Source organism: Coptis chinensis, chromosome 9 (assembly GCF_015680905.1).
Source record: "Coptis chinensis isolate HL-2020 chromosome 9, ASM1568090v1, whole genome shotgun sequence".
NCBI classification, from domain to species: domain Eukaryota; kingdom Viridiplantae; phylum Streptophyta; class Magnoliopsida; order Ranunculales; family Ranunculaceae; genus Coptis; species Coptis chinensis.
The window spans coordinates 34,335,083-34,356,092 of NC_141464.1; the positions used below are offsets into that span (position 1 = coordinate 34,335,083).

A 21,010-nucleotide genomic window follows, 5' to 3' on the forward strand; every position below is an offset into this window, starting at 1 on the left:
CTCTTTTTAACTGCGCATATTATGGGTTTTCAAAACAGTGCCAAAGTGCAAAAGAACAAAAGATGTATGAAGGGGAACCGAGGTTCCTGTTGCCATAGCCCATAAATCTCATATCTTAATGTCATCCCAGATCATTCAAACCTTCACCTCTAAGCAGTCAAATTGATGCATTCTACTGGATTTACTTCTTACAATCTAAACCTAGAAAAATAGGGTGATATTCAGCAGTGAGACTACAAAAATGGACTGACATGTTCCGAGTGTGATACTGTTTCTAAAGCAAAGCAGAAGTCCAGCAAAAACTGGAGTCCAGCAAGGTCGATGTAGTACAAATAGATGGGACTGTCCGGGATCGAATTACACACACCTACTCTACAGTACCAAACATCCACTGATGTGTTTAGTTTTCTAAAAAGTAATGTATAAATTTCAGACCATCCCAGGATCAACCGATCCAGAATCTGAATTAAAACCAACCCTACAATCTAAATTTGAACAGTACAAGAATTCAAAAAAAATGGTTGAATAAAAAAGGTCACCATGTTTTGAAACCACAAAAATAAGAGTACTGCTGTAACATTTGATACACATGACCATAAGTCACAGAATAAAAGTTATAGGGATCCCAAAGTTATATCAAGAAAACACTACAATGGACTTGCTGACATTTCTCTCTCTTTTTCTTCTTTTTATCAATAAAAGTTGACATAACAAAGATGCCAAAGAAAACAAATCTGCATATTAACTATAACTAGTTTCTATATATCTGTATGCCCTGGAAACAGGTGTAGTTCAGACAATTATTCATCAGCAGTAGATATCAGTTCTATCTAAAGGAGCATGTATTCACGAACAACAGGAAGGATAGAGCACAGAAGGTATTTCACCCTGACCTCCTGTAAATGCTGTAAGCAACAGCAACAGTTGCAACTGCTCCAATTACGCCCACAGCAGTGTAAGCATCAGCTTGGTCCAACTTTCCCATCCATGATGACACCTTGTCCACCCCTCTTGTACATACACCATTGCCTTCTCTTGGTTTCTTTCCTGCAACCTTGTTCTCCAATTCCACACTATCATCTTGGCAACAAGTACCTCCATTGGCACCCTGGCAACAACCACCTCCATTTTGCCTCATGCCTTTTGGGCTGCTTCCCTGGGTTTCACCCTCAGTTTTCTCAAAGTGAGTTCCATTTGGTAAAGACACGCCATCACTTTCCTTAGGCTTTTGTTCAGTTTCTTCGGCCTTCTCTTCATAAGGATGACAGACTTCTCCCCTGTGCAATTGATTAACATTAATCGGACAGATTAAGTACACTGTTATTCACTAGCATCAAACAAATGAAAGGTTTCATATCCATACAGATATGTGCATAGAAAAGCCGAAAGAAGTAAAAATACAGAAATGTCTTTACATTCCATTAACAGACAATAAACAAAGTGGAAATGTGTGTAACCCCATTCAACAACCTCATGAACTTCTGAAGGGAAGTTTCAAAATTTTGGAACATTGTGAAGCAGGGAAACAAAGAAGGGCTACTTATCAAAACTTTAGAGTAAAAATAAATTATTTGGCATGTCTTGCTAGATTAGCCCAACTTGCTCCCTAGTCTAGTCCTGTTTAAAATGCCCACACAAAGATGTCAGTTGAAGTTGATTGGACCACCAAGATATGTCATTCTGCACAGAGAACCTACAAATCCAATGCACGCATGCGTGTGTGTGTGTGTGAAGGCTCAACAGTTAAAACATTCAATACTAAAAATCTGTGATGATGCGTCCGCCTAACATTCTCACACTTCCCTGAGGTAAGATTAATTAACAAGGATCACTTTTTCCTTAAACAACATCCATCCACCGATTTATTTGGAAACAAACAGTAACTCCTAAAATAACATCTCTTGACCAAATTAAAATCTAATCTCCGAAATTTTTGGAAACAAACAATTATGTAATAAGACAAAACATACTCCCTCATCAATAATATATTATCTCTAAGTTATTAAGGATAGGACACCCTCTTGCCAATACAGCGTTCGCAATCTCATTCTATAATGAATCATTTTTTCATCAAGGTTCCTAACTTCCTATCTAAGTAGAAACTAAATCATATATGTAGGTTTGTATGCATTACGCATATTAAACAAAAAATGATACAATGATGACTGTTTCAAGTTTCAAGTAACAACAGAATTCGAGCTTTCAATTTAGGAAGTACTCTTAAGTTGCATTCTAATATTATTCTTAGCACAAGCCTTTCAAGCTTAGTATGCCCACCACAGATAAAACAACAAGTTATCCTCTAACGTCACATACTCCTATAATCCTATTTAGCAAAAGTAGCTTATAGACTAACTTAAAAAGAAGAGCAAAAATCTTCATATGTATCATTTTGGTAAGAGGTTATTAGCATCTCTAAACAACCTCAGGCATTTTTTTACTAGTTTTACACAAATAAAGAAATATGACGCTTGAGCAGTAGATACATTGCTACAGTTTCCCAACCAATTCATTCTGCGGTGAGAGTTACTAATATTTGTGAATCATAACTATCAGTTGTGTATGGCATCAGCTTCCACACTGGTGAGTTGTCTGTGTCCATACCATAAATCTGGAATAATAATTCAATTTCACCAACCATTTCCCAAAAGAATACATTGTTAACTATGTAATGTGTAGCATAATCCTTCATTTGACTAAATATATGTATGTCATGATAAATAAATAAATAACGAAAGTGTTGCCAATCAAAATGTCCACCTATTGAAGCTCATGCTGGTCCACTCTCTCCCAACATAAATTACTTACCAAGTTCTCCAAATTCCTCATAGCTGAAAAATATAAGTATCCTCTATGCCCACAAATATATTAGAAAACAGTCATTAAGAGAACCTTTTTTTCCCTCTTTTGCTTTGTATTATATAGCCATGCATAGATGCTATTCAAATACTAAAATTGTGAATTCTTTACACGGCTAGCTACAGCTCAATAACAAAGAACATTGTCTATGTGATAAGTATTTCCCCTGCACACCGACACTGTTAAAACCATCATTTTCACGAAAAGTAGAGGCCTTACTTTCTTACTTTCTCAGCTTTCTTGTTCAGTTCTAGATAAGCTAAGGGATATATATTAACCTTCCCACCAACCCAGCAGAACCAGCATTCAGTCATTCCTACTTCATTAGGCGAGTAAGATTAATCTTCTAATTAAACAAACTATGAATGTCAAGCTTTGTCTGCCACCACAACTATGACATTAAAACTGATTGCACCATCATTATTTTGATGACACACATGTTAACCCGTCATGTGCATGTAAAATAAAATCAAAAGAAACTAACAACGCGGAAAGTACAAGCATATAAAAGCCTACATGTTCAGAACATTCTTAATTTCTTAGTAGCAGAGAGAACTAAGCATAAACACCCAAGATAAAATTTAAGCTGAAATATATTTGTTAAGCATATTTGTTAAGGATATTTGTTAAGGATATTTGAGCTTTTGTACTTGAAATATATTTCAGTATTAGATTGTGAAACTCCTCTCAGAAGCTAGAGTCACTCGGTTAAAAAAAGTGAATGCAGATACTAAAGATATATCTGAAGTCAATTATAGAAGTAACTTTCCTTATATTTAACCGATTAACCATTCCTTCAGCAATAAGCTTATATCTATTATTTATGAAAACCTCCTACACTACGAGCTATATCCCTTAATAAAATTGGTTACACTTTCTATAGATAGATAGAGATAAGAACATTCTTAAATGGTCATACCATCTACAATAGCATCTCCTGTTGTATGTGAAGGTTATCTCAACCTCATTTCTTCTTATTAATATTATTCCCTCTTTACAGGTTAAAAAATACACATAACACACCCTTCTTTACCCGACACTCGCTGACACATAATATATATAGATACAGCCACATACACACTATACACAGCATGTTTCATATTCGCAAAATAAAGTTATCATAGTTCGTAAAGATGACGGAAACTTCCAGGACTCTGGAACTTATCTTGTACTTATTTTAAGTTACATATTCCAGCTTGGTTGAAAAAAATCGGTGGGAGCACTGAAAAGAGCTTATCCAGTTGGCAGTGAACGAGCACGCCCATTGGCGACCCATCTTCGTGAAAATCTGTTCAAAATAGTAACAGGCAGATATACTCAATATACTAGCCGTCTAGCCCTTCCACTCAAACATGGATTTACCCCTTATATTATTTGATCCCACAAACGGCTAGTCAACAGACATTCTACAGCAGAGTAATTTTTTTTTTTTTTTGATCGGTAAATAGATATTTCATTGATATAAAAATATAAAAACATAGGAATAGTAGGATGAGGTATCCTTACATCGATAACCAACTGAAAGAAAGAACAACAACAAATGTACACAAGAAACAGAAAACACCGTTCTCAAGTCAAAATATCTTCTCATCTACACACAAAGTGCTCAAAAGGAATGTTACTAGTTTCCTCATGCGCTTTGGCCCAGAAGAATAAGAGACCTTTAATTGACATGATTACTTCTTCCAAAGAAGCCACAACACCCTCAAAAGTTCTTCTATTCCGTTCCATGCCATCCATAGGCCCCACAAAACCGCAAAAGGAATCATTTTCCATATACGTCTTCCCCTTTGAGATTGCAAATCTGAAGACCACGAGGCTAACACACCTTTCACCGAACCTGAACTGACCCATGAACTACCTGACTCCTGAATGAGAAAACACCAAACTTGCCAAGAAAAATGACACCGAAGGAGGATATGATTCACTGACTCACCATCTTTTAAACACAAAGGACAAAAGTTGACTAAGGTTTCCTTGAAATGTCTCTTTCTAAGATTATCGACAGTTAAGATTTTACCCAAGGTTGCACACCATACAAAGAAAGTGACCTTTAAAGGAACTTTGGACCCCCAAATAACACTACAGCAGACTAATTTTATAGAGTTCCTCTCCTCGAAAATCCAATTAAATTCAATAAAAGCACTAAAACAAACTTCATAACATGTCTTACTGTAATTAAATAAGGAAGCCGATCTTACTGTATCATCTGCTATCTTTTTAAATTCCACAAATATCCTAAACCCTTAATGACAACGTGTTACTCTGATCATTTCTTACAACAGAATCTCCTGTTTCTTACATCATTTATTTTTCCATTAATATCCATTTCATTGATTGGCAACTTCTAGGTTCTAACGACATATAATAAGAACGATAATAGCAGAAAACACACATTCATAACAACCAAACATAGAACAATCACACGTGTAAAAGAACACAAACCTCCAAAGATGTTCGACAACCTCTCCTTTTCCAATATGTTGATCAAGCAAAAGTGGGACATCATCAGGTGTAACATATCCATACCTACAAACCCAAATCCAATAAATAACACTTGACAAAAGTACTAATCCAATAACAAACACACACATTAAGTTACAAATAATATTACCAATGCCCCTTAACTTTCCCATCAGAACCAGCACCAAAAACTATTACATTCCCAGCATACTTATGTCCACCAACATGAGAACAAGGTCTAACAAATATTTCACCCTTAAGTCCACGCAACCCAATCTCCTCATTAAGTTTATCAACTAACACAGGTCCACAAACACCACATCTCTTATCTCGACTAGCATGAGCACAAACAAAGACATGAAAGCCACTCAATTCCTCAGGCGATTGTTTAGACCATGTTTTCTTATTAACCAGCACTTCTTTCACGAACTCATCAACTTCTTCAGTACTCAAACTCCTTGATCAATCATTCCAAACAAGTCAATATCAAAAAACAAGATGACAGCTGAAAATAGTAAAAAACTCACTTATATTTAACCATATCTGGAAAAATCAACACGTCACCATCAGATTCACCTTCAATCACAGTAATCCGAGTCTGTGTTTAAAAAAAAAACACATGTCAAAGTTTCGAATCGAAATAAGATATGGAAACATTATTAATACCTTTCCGATTTGAGATTTGTTGGATTTGAAAGAATCAGCGAAAAGAGAAGGTAATGGATCATAACTCTGATCTTCAACACGAGGTGGCCAAGAAGAAGCAGTTTTATAAGAAAGAAAAACATGTCGATCATATTCATCAGATTTAATAGGAAACTTGTCTTTATACATCTCATCTCGTTTGAATCCATATTTCAAATCTTCCTCTTCTTCATTTTCAACAACAACGATTGATGAATCAACGGTTGGAGTTGGAACTAATACTGAAGAAGAAGAATCTACGGTTGGATCAGATTCAAGAGGAGGAGTAGAAGACATGGTTGGTTTTTGAGGAGAGAGAGAGAAATTAAAAAATGAGGTGGTATTTATAGTGCTTCTTGTTAGAAGCACCACTGCTTTGGGTTTTTTCAGGTTCATTTTTTGAGGGAGGGACTGTGTATTTACAGTTTTAGATATTTTATTTTGCCAGGTGTAAGTGATTTAGCGGTGTGTTTGGAAAACAGTGGGGGTATAAGGGTTATTATAATAGCTATAGTTAGACTGTCAGGCATACTTTTGGTTATTTTAGATGGACATGGCTTTGTAGTGGAGGGAGTAAAGTGAATTGTGTATTTCCATTTTTGGGATTTAAAATGGGATTGCAATTGACCTCTTTACCTGTCATTGTACTGTTTTACAGTAGATTGCAACATGTGGCACTGTATTGTGGCCAAATACTCACTACGATTTGCAAGTCGTTATTTTGTGGGATGTCGATTTAAACTGCGACACCAAAACCATTGAACGAACATGTAAGCTCACTATTATATAGTCTCTAATGGCCCTGGCTGTGATGATCTATCTATACTTCTATAGTACGTGGTTATTTGTCAATGCTCCCATTATGTCTAAGTGCGTCAGGTTACCGTCTCTTTTTTTTTTTTTTTTTTTGCGTTTGTTGCTTCACGAATTCCGACAAAAAGCTCCAAAATGACATTCAGATCTTTTAGAATGCCACCACTAATGCACTGCATCTCTAACTACCTGATTTTGATACGGATTCTCTAACAGTAGATCGGCAGATGCTACTGTCCCCTTAAAATCATAAAAGTTTTGGCAGAAATTTACCATGGTAATTAAGGTATTAGTGTTTCGAGGGAATTCCAAGTTATCTCCTTGTCAGAATAATAATTGGGTGCTGATTCATTGGCATGAATAACGTTCCACTTTTTAAAAAAAAAACATTCATATACAAGTAGACTAACATTATCGTCCCTGAAGGATAATCAAATAACTAAACTGGCCTAAAGTCCATACTATTAAGGATTTAAGGTCATTGATAAACTAAGCATCCATTATAGCGTTAACATAAGCATAACAGGGCTTGAAGGTTAGCGGGTTAAATTCGAGTAGAACGTACTCCATAAGCAAAGCTACTAGGTTTAAACAATTAAACCCACACCTCCCACATGTAGAAAGCACATCTGCACGCGCAAAATTCCTAAGAACTTGGACGATCGGACATAAAAATTCAACTTCACCTTAAAAAATTGTTACTCTTAAATTTTTTTGGCGAGTTCCACTTGAAGACTAGTAATGTTTGACTGGTTGTAGACTTGATAGATGTGATGGGAAGTGTGAGGTAGGAAGTACAAATCACCGACAGTGCATTCAATCTGTTGTCTCAAGATTGCACCGTGACAATTATTTCAGTGTCTTGGACTCTTGGGTTCCCTCGTGCAACAAGTCATTACTTCGGCTGCTTGCCGCCTTGCCCTTCGTAGAATATGACTATACTGATTAGTGATTACTGACAAGTGCTAATGCAACATGGCCCTAGCTATGAGCATGGACTGGAGATTGGTACCAAAAGGTGTTCTACATATTGGGACATGCAGCATTAATTCTGGGAGTTCAACAATTTTTTCAGTCGGATAGAGAACAGCGCGCGTGTTCAACATTTTCTCTCTTCATTTATTGAGCGTTGCACTTGATGATATGAACGATATAGTCGCTATTCCGTTTAGTCAATGGTTTATAAAATCAGACGTTTAGTTCAAGCAAATAATATAACAAAGATACATATACAATTCTTAATTGTAAACGTGTACGCCACTCTATACATGAAGTCAGGGGACTCAGGGATGATGCAATAGCCGAAAAACAATTGCATACGAGGTCTGAAAATTTGCCTCGTAGACTTCAAGATGAAATCTGATTGAATGATCTGAGGAAGATACAAAAAAAAAATGTGACAAGGAAGTAAAATGGGTTTTGTTTACTTCAAAGTGACTATCAAAAAATGTGTATCCGTCCAAATAACCCTATTCCTCCATTATAAAATTGAACTTCAACTTCCACAAGCTTTCCAACCTTTGCTGACGACAACTTCACTGTGAAGTATACGTTTGGCACTTGAGAGATCTTGGCATATCTAAATACACTATTACTACAAAGAAAAAAGAATACAGAACTTGCATATGTAAAGAGAGAAAGAAGCAGATATACAACTTCAAGTCGATAGAAGAGAATCATATAGGTGTACCCTCTTCTGCTGGACATCAGGACATGCAAAGCTGAACTCCGATTGAGCAGTATCTGGTCAGGGATAGGACTATAGGAGCTGCAAATTTGCAGTGTTATGGCTAATGCCATTAAACCAACTATTTCTTATGTGAATGCTGCATCAAAGCAGTGAAGAAAAAAAGCACCATGGAAAGGTGAAATATCATGAAAAACAAGGGGCCCCTGTTCCATTTGTTTTCTGCTGTTTCTTCTTCTTTTCTGTATTTTTATCAGATCTAAGATCTGATTTTCTGAAAGAGCTGAAATGGGTATAAAATTTAAGAAGTATATAATCCCTTGATGCCTGTCTTCTTCTTCTTCTCTCAACTGTCATCCATGGACTGTCTTTTTCATCTCCCAACTGTCTGCTTCTATGGCGGTTAGCTGTCAGATCTGGACGAAAATAACAAATGGCCCTAATAGCAGTATGATCCTCAAGTCAACCGTATCAGTCGCCATATTTGAGCATTAAAAAGCATGCTTTGCATGAGTTTGATTATTTTACCAGGTTAGGCGTATTGAGGATGTCCAATTTGTTTACCAGCCAAGCAATCTGTCACACAGATACTGTAACAGAGTGATCAGCGATAGAAGCTGCTGCCTACTCAATCATACATAATACTAGTACTTCGGAGACTCTAGAATAATTGGGACTTCCTCTCCTTGAATTTTATTCAAGTTTGAGATACCTTCTGCAGAATTTAGAAGGTGTGACTGTGACCCAAATAGTTATAGAATTTAACTCTAGCATATTTTACTTTTGATGCCACCAGCTCAGAACCCATCCTTGCCTAAACAAAGAGCAGTACAGACTACAGAAGCACCTTGCACCTTTGTAACATGAAGCTTACATACAACTGAAAGTTTGAAACTAATTGACAAGTAAAAGGATTCTTCTATGGATAATGGATATACTGCGTCAGAGCAAGGGCTGGAACTAACTCGTCCTAAAACAAAGACAGCATCTTCAATATACTCCATTTAATTATATAAAGAATCTAACAGGAGCACTCTTTAAGAGTACGCAGACTTAATTCAAATAGAACACAAAACCTAAGAGTTTGAAAACTTAATCTTAATTTGAAATATGATTCGGTGAGAGCCCATATAATAGATATCGGCGGTTTAGACATGCCGAGTGCTTAAGGTTGAATAGTTAAGCTTCATAGCCCCTACTCATTTACTCAAGGTTCCTATCAGACTCTGAGTATTTGTACCTTGAAGTGTGAGCCATGAAGTGCTGTTTGACAAAGGTAGTTAACATGTGAGGCTCAGTTCAGTCTAATTATATAAGTTTTAATGCTCGGTACTTGCAATGTCTAGTGGTGTCCATACACATTACAGGAAATCACACACCAAGACAATGAGTACTCATTTGGACTTCTGTTATAAACAAAAAATTTGCACATAAATGTTTCAAAGAACAACATAATTCTGCTAAAATGTTTCAGAGAATAGGTGTTTGCTTTAACAAATGCGGAAAGAAAATATTTCATGTAGCCATGCTAACAAGCAAGTGGAGGTAAATCCTAGAAATGTAGCTTGGACTAGGTTCAATCAGGTAGCTACTTGCACCATGAAGTATGAAGCATGCAAAAGCCATTCAGCGAAAAAACAAAGAGCATTACACACCATGGAATGAGCCAGAATGCCAAGCAGTACTCAAACTATTTAACAATAGTACTTGGGTTAAATTATAATAAATAAGAAAATAATAGTTTCTAGAATAAGGGCAATAAACGCATAACAGAACCTTCTTACTTGTATAAGTAAACTGTATGTTGTCCCTTGCAAAGCATAGCAGCAATATGGCATCCTTACAAAAACTTATCATATAGTAATAGTTATACGGTGCACAACTATTAAAGGAATTTGGTGTTTGTTGAAATAAGTACTTCATGTTGGTCCAAAACACTCTAAAGAGAAAAGGTCACAAGATGGGGCAAACAGGGGCGAAAGAAAAAACACCTCCACTATCCATTTTAGAAATTTGTTAGTGGCATCTATCATACCTAGTGCAAAGGCGCAATCGTTACATATTCCTTTAGAGAAGCAACAATTTCTGCTCTCCTTTCATTAAAAAATCATTCAAGCAAATACACAGTATGCCATGAAATAAGTACACGAGTACACAACTACAAGAACTAAAAGAAATCAATCTCTAAATAGTTACCCGAAGGCTTTACATCGACTCCTGAACCATTCTCAGTTTTGGATGCTGCTGGTGTCTCATTTGGTGCAGAGAAGTCCATATTTTGAGGCTTTGGCACATCAGGCGGACTTGTGCACCGGATAAGTGCCCAATTTACACTCTGAAAGAATGGATGCTGTTTGATTTCCGTGGCCCCACGCCTATAAGCAAGGCGATGCTGAGGCTCTTTCACTAGCAGACCTCTGATCAAGTCTCTTGCAGCAAAGCTCACAGTAGGTGTCTCTGGAAATCTGAGAGGTTGTCCCACCACGTTGAATAAGGTAGCACGATTTCCTGATCCTTTAAACGGAGTCTTCCCGTATAGAAGCTCATATAGAAAGATCCCAAAAGTCCACCAATCTACAGCACTTCCATGCCCCTCACCCTTGATGATTTCTGGAGCCAGGTACTCATGGGTACCCACAAAAGACATTGACCGAGCACTCGTAGGTTCGGCAAGAAGTTCAGGAAGATGGCTCACATTAGTAAAGGTTTCATTCTTCGGTTTGCTTTTTTTATCTTTTTTGGGTTTGCTTGAAAAGAATCTTGGTCCAAAACAAGTAGGCTGCATGCAAGCTGGCTGTATCACACAAGTGGGTTCAATGCAAGCAGGCTGAACACAGTAAGAAGAGTTCTTCTTTGATAAGCCTAGCTCTGTGTTAGACGATTTCACCAGAGTCGGCGAAACGACACATCTTAGGGACAGGTCAAAATCTGAGAGCATTATATGGCCATCATCCCTCACTAAAACATTCTCTGGTTTAAGGTCTCGATAAATGATACCAAGCATGTGAAGGTACTCCATAGCAAGGAGGACCTCTGCTACATAAAACCTGCATGAGATCGAAGGGGGTTAACATACTGCAGAAAGTTATATTAATGAGCTCTTTTATTTGATCCAAAGACCTTAGGGCCCAATTCCCAACACAATGTGATATGAATATTTTCTTAAATTGATAAACTAGTTATTGTAATGGCAGAAAATGATAGTGAAATATTCATCTGAGTTTAAACTTCCATGCTCGGTAGTTCATGTCATGATAAATTTCCTATATGGCTCTGTGTCCATACGACTATAATACAATACAAGAGCTTCTAGCTCAATTGGTTGTGTACCCCTCTCCTCATGGGAGAGGTTGCAAGTTCGAATCTCACCTAGTGTTGGTTGGGATTTATTTCTTGTGTAATTATGTGATGGGCCTTTGGGCCAAGCGAGCCTCCGGGCTACAGACAAGGTGCTGCTACGATGGGTGGATCGAGGAGCAAAAACAAGTCTTCATGGACAAGGTGGAGGCGGTTGGGTCTACTCAAAATGGCGCATCAGCGTTTGGGGTTGATGAGCCTTCGGGCAATGTAAGCCTTCGGGCTAGGGTCCTTCAATGTAACCGGAGTGGGTCTGCCTTAACCCTCTAAAAAGAGTTACTGATCTCATTTAAAACACGCTTTCCAATAAAAAAAAAAAAAAAACTATAATACAATACACAAGGAAGGAAAATCAAGGGAGTGATTAAACTCAAGTTTGAAAGAAGAGCCTCAAGTGAACCAGTTCAGTACTTCAGGATGTACCCAGCAAGACCTAAATCAAAAGCTTAAAGGTCATAGGAACACAAGTTTGTGAATGATAGACCTTCTTCTACATTCAAGTTTGGGAGACTGCAGCAATTAAGTTTACTCTAAATTAGCCACATAGGTACCTAATTTACCAGATCACTCTATGTTACTGGTAAGTGAACTCTTAAAAGAGTCTATTACAAAATCCTCTAAGACTTACAATTTTACAAATACACAGACAAAGAACCAGAATGTTTTCCCGAGGCAGGCAGTTCTAGTTAATTGCAGTGAACTCATTATTTAAACTAGGAGGGATCAAGATTCATACCTAGCAGCATTCTCGGAAAAATGCTTGCCTGGTTGTCTTTGGCGGAGTGCATGAAGATCTCCCCCGGGGCAGAACTCCATGACCAAACAGGAAAACTTTTCAGTTTCAAAGTGTGAATACAAAGTAGGCAGGAATGGATGATCAAGACACTGCAATATCTCTTTTTCTGTCTGAGCCCTCGGAAGCTTCTTTCGACTAGCTAGAGCTACTTTATCCATAACTTTCAGAGCAAAATACGTATTAGTACGACTCAATTCAGATAGATAAACACTACCAATATCTCCACACCCCAACCTTTTCAAAAGCCTGAAATGGTTAATCCCCAACACCCCATCTCGAGACCGAACAGCCTGAATCGCATCCCATCTCGTATCATTTCCCTTGTGAGGTTTATTAACGGTGCTGCTATAGCTAGTCAAGCTACTCTCATCACTGATATCACTTCCAGTGCTACCTCTGCAGGTACTTGTCTTCGTGCTCTCCACAAAATCACAAGAGTTGCTAACCTTCGTACTTCCACTTGACTTATCAACACTAGCACTTTCGCTAACTCCAGTGGTGCCAAAGCTGTCTTTAGCTTCCATATACTGACTTCCATTCCAGCAACTATCCGGAGGACTTTTATACTTATTTGTGGGGATGTCAGAAGCTAACCCTCCAATTGGTTGCTCTTCAACTACTAGGCATTGATCGAGACGGCAATCATTAGCAGTCTCACAACCATCACTCTTAACACTTGATCCCGATGAATCCTTAACAAGTACACCAGACCTTTCATCTTCAGTAACATCTTCTTCTAAAGCTTGCTTCAACGAAGCCATATTATCCAATGAATTCTCGAGTACCGAATTCCCCCTAACCGTTCTACATGATTTCTTCACTGAACCAACATCTTTCTTCTGCAATTGTTCATTAACACTATTATTCAAATGCTTCTGATTAACTAGAGAATCCGCTTGATACCCGTTATTCTTCATCCCATTATCTATAACCTCCTCACTCAACAAATTCTTCGCAGACTGCGATCGAACAGGACGAGAAGAACTCTTTAAACCAATAGAAGAAGTATTACCACCATTCCGAGACCCATTTACAGCCGGCATAACTACAGTGTTATTACTACTCAATTGCACAGTTGGATCTTTTCGCAATTTCGTCGATGTAGCCATCAATTACAATCAATCAGATTACTCACTATAATTGCTTGATTGATACACACTTGTTCAAATCTATAAATAAAACAAGCCCATTTCATCAAAAAATTAATAAAACTATACTTTATACTTACAAAAAATGTTCTTTTTAACAAAACAAGATAAAGACAGTTAAGTAACATGTAAAAAAAGAAAGAGTTAAATTATACCTTGGTTAAAGAATGGATCTTGAAGTGATCTTTCATTGCAGAAAGAGATAGAAAGATGGGTTCGTTTAGTTTGTTCAGATCCGATCGAGAGAGAAAGAAATTGAGAATCTCAAGAATTAAAATGAGGTTTTTGGGAGAATCTTTTTATTGGTTTTTAAAGACAGGAGGAGAGGAGGAAATGAGGTGAGGGCTAAGCTAATAAGTGGGAGTAGCCTGTCTTTTTCTTTGGATACACTGCTTCTTCTAATTACTTTATTATTATTATTACTGTTTATTTCAGTAATAAAAACTAATTATTCTTTCTTCTTATGGATTAGTTGACTCAATTATTTCAGTTGACCAAATGTCACCATTAGAGTGAAAGAAATATGTGTACGTAAATACTGTTTAGTAGAGCCGTAGAGAGTCTGAAAACATCGAAAATAGATTGGAGAATGTAAATTTGCAAATGCTTAAATTGATTTTTGTACAAGGAACTTTTTACCACTTACCATCGGAAGACTGGTATTTTATTTTTGGTAAAGATGAAGACTGGTATTATTTTGTGTAAAATTTCATCCACCTTTCAGGCTTTGAGATCCAGCATATGATTTTTGTGCTTGAACACAGACAAGTGTACATGCATGATTGACTGAATTGTATAGGGTACGCAGTTGAATATATTCGTTGTGTTAAAGCTTGCAATGTAATGTAGTTGTCATACTAACTCACGGCATATGTAAGAATAGTGGAATATTAATTACTTGAATACTTGCACATGTTAATGAAGATATTAATTAACTGTGTTTGTAATTTGGCCTACATTGTTTCTATGTTGTGACAAACTTTGTCATGTGGTTTTTCTTGTCTGAGTTCCAGATGGATGTGTTTCCGGACCAGTCAAGGCAATTGAACAAGGTGAGGATTCCATCTATTGCCTTCAGCGCGCTGTCACAGTTTTTTGGCAGGCCGGTGAAAATCAACTTTTGTTGCCAGTCTTGCCACTTGCTAGCAAAACAAAAACTTTGTTACAACTTCTATTTTTTCTTTTTTCAACTAAACAAACAATGAATGATTCATGTTACCGCTGAAATCTTTTCTCGGCATACAATTTTTATAAACTTTGGTTCCACACTTCTACCATATGTGATTTTCAAGTTTAACAATGGAGATAGTAGTTGACACTTTTTATTTGGTGAAGATCTAGATTGCAAATAATTTGTGGCAGATTTAAATTTGTTGTTTGATTACATTGTAGCAAATAGTTTGTGGCAAATTTGTGTGTAATTTGTTGTGGCAAAATTTATTTAACTCCTCCTGAGTAAATTTTGCCATTAAAATCATGGCAAATCACTAATTGTGGCAAAACTCAAAACATTCGTCATAGGTCATAAATCATATCAAACAGTGGTAAATAGTGGCAAATGTGCAAATAGTGTAATTTTTCATGATTTGTATCAAACACAGCCTATCAAACACAAGGGTTTTTTTTTTACTTAACCCCCCAAAACTATATAACATTTTGACTTAATCTCTCATTTTTAAAATCATTTAACTTAGTCCCTCGGTCCAGGTTAATATTTTATATTATACCAATATTGTATTTCTTTTTCATCAAGTCATCAACCATGGAAATTAATTCCCAAAAAATGGCGATCCAATCCCTAAAACAAGACACAATTAAAGATAAAAGCCAACTCACACACAATAAATATAAACAAACCTTATAATTCTATGTTTTATGTTTTTCACAAAAATATAACAATATAAAAAAAAAATAGTATGTTCTCTTTAAGAGAAAAGTTTTGTGCAACAGCTACAAGATAGGGATTCAATTTTTGAGTTGATTTTGGTTAGTACATATAGTACATAACTTGTTTTGAAATTTAACACAATTTTTATTTTGTTTGGTAGTAGGATTTATTTCCATGGTTGATGAATAAGAAGAGTAATGTTGTCAATAAATAAAATATCAACCTGGATTGGAGGGTTAAGTCAAATGATTTTTAAAATGGGGGGTTAAATCAAAACACTACATAGTTGTTTTGAAATTTAACACATTTTTTTTTTTGTTTGGTAGTAGGATTTATTTCCATGGTTGATGAATAAAAAGAGCAATGTTGTCAATAAATAAAATATCAACCCGGATTGGAGGGTTAAGTCAAATGATTTTTAAAATGGGGGGTTAAATCAAAACACTACATAGTTTTGGGGGGTTAAGTCAAAACACCTCTCAAAACAATTATGTGTAATGTATTTAGAAGGTTTCATTCCATGATCAATATATGTTCGTTGATAGCAATCCAAAAGAATTTAATTTCATAATTAGGAGCAAGATGCAAGCCTAAATCCCTTGGTGAATCACAGAGCATCCACACTATTGATTGAGATAAACTCTGCAAGCCTAAATCTCTTGGAGGACTAGGGTTTAGGAAATTATCTGATATGAATAAAGTTTTGCTTGCCAAACAGAACTAGAGAGCTTTAAAGGATAAGAATTTCATTTGGTTTAAAACTTTTCATGTTGCTTATGGGAAAAAAAGTATGGGAACAGAACAAAAGTTACCATCTAATGCCTCGTATTTCTGGAGAGGGATCAATATAAAAGTTTTGATTTTGTGAATAAAGGGTCTATTTGGACCTTTGGGGATGGTGCATAGACCTCTGTTTTCAATAATCCCTGACTTATATTCCAAGATCATCCTATACATCTAAAAGATGTGCACCCACTAGTAGGGATCCAAAAATACTGAAAAGTGAAAAAGCTCATGAATCAGGAAGGATTAACATGGAATTATCAGTTTATTGATGAAGTTTTCGATCCTATAGTAGTAGGGCTTATCAAAGAAACACACATCAGACCACAGGATGGAGGGAATCGGATGATGAGTTAACCTAGTGGCCTACTACTAAAGGAAAATTTTATGTCAAATTTGCATATCATATGCTTAGAGCAAATGATTGGGAGGGCTACGACTCTACTTTTCAAGCAAAAACTATAAGAAGAATTTAGAGAGCTAAAGTGGCAGCTAGAGAACAAGTTTTTATGTGGAAATTATACATTGATATATTGCTAACTGGAGAAAAGATACAGAAGAGGATTAAGAGCAATGATACTATGTGTGGTTTTTGCTTTAGGAATAAGAAAACGGTAGAACACATCTTTTTTGAATATGATTGGGCAAAAACTTTATGGTTTGCATCACCACTAGGTTTAAGAACATAGGTCAATAGAGGATGGCCTATTAGAAGATGGGTGGATGAGATCATGGAATGGTGTGAAAACAAGGTCCTTGATATAACAAACTTAGGTGTGTATGCATGCACCCTATTGCAAACAATGTAGGATAATAGGAATCTGGAGAAATTTGACAAAGAAGCAACTGATAGGGGGTCTATAATAATTGCTACAAAGATTCAATGGGAAAGAAGACTCAAAACTTTTGATAGGTAGAATCTAAACTCTTCTTCTTTTGTTAACTCTAACACTATACTTAGGAATATAAACATTACGGGATAATTTGAGATACCCCCCCTGTTTTGCATTTTTTTTTGAGATACCCCCCTATTTTCAAATTTATTTGATATACCCCCCTATTGATGACACATTTATCTGACATAGTGACGCGGCAGATGATACATGTCTTGTATCATCGTGATATATGTCATGTATCATCCACCACGTCAATTTCCTGTGTCAGTAGAGGGTATATCAAATGAAATTGAAAACAGGGGGGTATCTCAAATTATCCCTCCCAAACATTAATCATAGCACACATGCATCTACATCAATAAGTAGTAATAATAATATATCTACTTTGCATCATCATAGAAGTAATCTCTCTCACATGCCTGATTCTGTAAATATTAGATTTGATACTACTTCTAATAAGAGATCTCTATCAGGAGCTGCTGCTGCTATGACTTGGAATGAAGAAGGAGTTTTACTTGTTGCTGCATTGAGGAGATTTACAGCAAAGTCAGCAGAGGAGAGTGAACTTCTTGTAGCCGAGGTAGCAGTGTAGCTGGCAAAATACTTAGGAGGAGGAAAATTTCTTTTTGAAGGTGACAACATTAATGTTATCAACAGTTTGAGCTCTCAGGAGTCCAGTATTGTTTGTTCTCTACAAAGCATTACTAAAGCAATTATCAGAAATGTTAGTAAATTTAATTTTTCATATTTTAGATGGTTAAGAAGGTGTTTTAATGGTGAGATTCATGATTTAGCTAAATGGGCTTATAGCTCGTCTGACATGAGCACTCTACCAAAATGTTGCTCAGACTTTTAGTGATGTAGATTAAACTGGCGGAAGCTTCAGTTTATCAAATCTACTCTTGAATTAAATAAAAAAACTAAAACTAAAACAAATCTTTATTTCTCTCTGAAATATTTTTAATAACACAACTCTCCCTGAACCCTAATTACTAGCCCATTATTTATATTAATCCTAAAAACTATAAACCAATAGGAATACAACATGTGTCAACAACTAAAATAGAATAACTTAAACTAGTGGGCTCACGACCCATGGGCTTGACCATACTGATGTCCGCATCACTCTCCCCAAGTTGAAAAGAACTCGTCTCGAGTTTGTATACGCAATGGACTGATGAAATTCACTATAGCTGATGCCCATCACTCTCCTGCTGTTCAAACGAATTCGACCTCGAATTTTTCCCAGATAATTACTCACAAGAATAAGAATGCACCATAATGTATGCAAGTTTGTAAAATCACCATATACAAAGTGATGCAAGAAGAAAGATGTAAAACCACCAACATGATTTCTCTGCTCTATGAGAATACTACCGCATCCCAAAACAAAAAATGTGCATACCGCCAATTGTAACTTTAGATGCACAGAATTAAAGAGCCTTGTATAATTAATATCAAAATCCTCCCAAACTGGATCGGCATACTCAACAAAAAGATTCTCAGACAAAGAGGGAGTAGTAACACAAAATTCAGATTCATCTGCTCCGTATTGATCAAATATTGGTGGAGTATCTAAAAAACTATCATGTTCCTCCTCTGGACAAATATCACAAATAGGAGAGGAATCCCAATCAACACAGCTTAACTCCATATTACAGCCTTCACCAACAAATAAATCTTCAATAGAAGAAGTAGAATAAGCCATAACGAGCATAAAAGTGGATACATTATGGTTGTCCACTGTAGTACTTGGTGCGGCTTGAACAGGGCTTGCTGTCTCGATTTCTGGGTTTTTAGCATACTTATTTTTCTCATGTGATGTAAGAGAGAAAAACATACCAGATTCCCGTGCTTCAGGCAAGAATGTCGTACATATAGTGGTTTTTATATCTGGTGGTTTGACCAATTCCAAGATTAATTTCTTGCCGTTATGCAAGAATGAGTGAGTGTTCTTGGTGCCATCATGAATACTTCTGTGATCAAACTGCCAAGGACGCCCTAGTAGGAGATGACAAACGTCTATTGGAACAACAATGCACATTACTGTATCTTCGTAAGGTCCTATAGTCAGTGGAACTAAACATTAATGATTGACTGCCACTGGATCTCCCTTTTTAAACCATTTGATAGAAATGGTTTAGGATGTTTAGTGGTATGTAGTCCTAGTTTATCGACCACCTCTTGGGAAACTAGGTTATCAGTAGAACCACCATCAATAACAACAGTACACAACTTACCTTTACTGATACATCTGGTTCTGAAAATAGAATGGCGCTTCCATGTCTCCTTATCACCCTCCCCAATGATTATTCCTGGTGTTGCAACTAAGGAGAAGTGTATTGCTGACATTACTGGGTCTTGTGGATGCTGTTTCGGGGAACTCTGAGCTGATGGCTTTGCTTGAACAGTTGAAGTCAACGTTGTTCTTAACACGGTGTCCTCAGTACTTGGTGCTTCCTACAAAGGCTCACCTAGATTGGGATTAGGCGCATCCCAGTCAATTTCAGCGCTAGTACCCCATCTTACATCCCATTCGTCTTCATCAAACTAATTTAACTCTAATTTTGTCATGCCAGTCAGATCTATCGACATAGCTCTATAAACATAGAAACTTTAATCTTTAGAAGTAATAAAGATAATTTTTTTTTTTTTTTTTTTTTTTTTTTTTTTTTTTTTTTTATACCTTGAAAGAAGAAAATTTGAATCTCCGATGAGAAAAGAAGCAAAAGATTGAAATTTAATTTTGGGTGAACAGTAATGCGTGAATAGTATTTCTGATGAACAGTGGTTCGTGAACAGTACCGATGAATAGTACCATGAAAAATTAAAACGAATAAAAAAAAAAAAAAATTGGATTTTACTCAGGAACGATTCGTACTCCGATACCAAATGATGTAGATTAAACTGACGGAAGCTTCAGTTTATCAAATCTACTCTTGAATTAAACAAAACAACTAAAACTAAAACAAATCTTTATTTCTCTCTGAAATATTATTAATAACACAACTCTCCTTGAACCTAATTATCAGCCTATTATTTATACTAATCCTAAAAACTATAAACCAATAGGAATACGACACGTGTCAATAACTAAAATAGAATAACTTAAATTAGTGGGCTCACGACCCATGGGCTTGACCATGTTGATGTCCGCATGACCGCATCATTTAGTATACCCCTTTAATTCTATAATATATATACACACGTGTGTTTTGTAGCGAAACAAAAAAAAAACAAAGGAGCAAGATGCAAGCGACAATAGCATCTCTTTGGTTATGTGCACTTTGTGCACAGTTATGGTTTTTTGCTGAATTCTTATTTTTTTTCGCTACTAAATTTTTTTTCCCTGAATTCAATCTTAAGTTACATCTCAAAAGAAGAAACAAATGACGTTTCTTAAATCATACGAGTTGATGGTCCATGTGCGCTTAAATCATATGAGTGGACGACCCATGTGCCATTCCATATTACTTGCATCTTTGACAAATATACTCATTCCCGTTGAGATGCCCATACCACCATATGTGATATGTGACATGACTTTAAGAGATTTCTTCCTCACGGGTGACAATGCTCTGAGAGGATAATGAGCAGCAATGAACGGGCAATTCATTTGACATTCTGAAAGTTAGA

The 21,010-nt window shown here is 36.4% G+C and overlaps 2 protein-coding genes across 3 annotated transcripts; both read right to left on the reverse strand.

Annotated features, from left to right (window-relative positions):
- Positions 1-560: 560 nt before the first annotated feature.
- LOC147475699 (uncharacterized) lies at positions 561-6,748 on the reverse strand. Of its 2 annotated transcripts, none has more exons than XM_086584392.1 (5): positions 5,989-6,748; positions 5,850-5,920; positions 5,474-5,776; positions 5,305-5,388; positions 561-1,277 (listed from the first exon to the last, which is right to left on the reverse strand). In XM_086584392.1, exons 1-5 carry the CDS (start codon positions 6,400-6,402, stop codon positions 884-886), a joined length of 1,266 nt encoding a protein of 421 aa, XP_086440518.1. In that variant the 5' UTR covers positions 6,403-6,748; the 3' UTR covers positions 561-883. The 2 variants fall into 2 exon arrangements, with proteins under 2 accessions (XP_086440518.1, XP_086440516.1); XM_086584390.1 differs by having other exon boundaries at positions 5,474-5,779.
- A 3,813-nt stretch (positions 6,749-10,561) lies between these two features.
- On the reverse strand, positions 10,562-14,198 carry LOC147475700 (serine/threonine-protein kinase D6PK-like). The gene is made up of 3 exons (XM_086582206.1): positions 13,963-14,198; positions 12,600-13,828; positions 10,562-11,553 (listed from the first exon to the last, which is right to left on the reverse strand). Exons 2-3 carry the CDS (start codon positions 13,766-13,768, stop codon positions 10,674-10,676), a joined length of 2,049 nt encoding a protein of 682 aa, XP_086438332.1. The 5' UTR covers positions 13,769-13,828; positions 13,963-14,198; the 3' UTR covers positions 10,562-10,673.
- Positions 14,199-21,010: the final 6,812 nt, after the last annotated feature.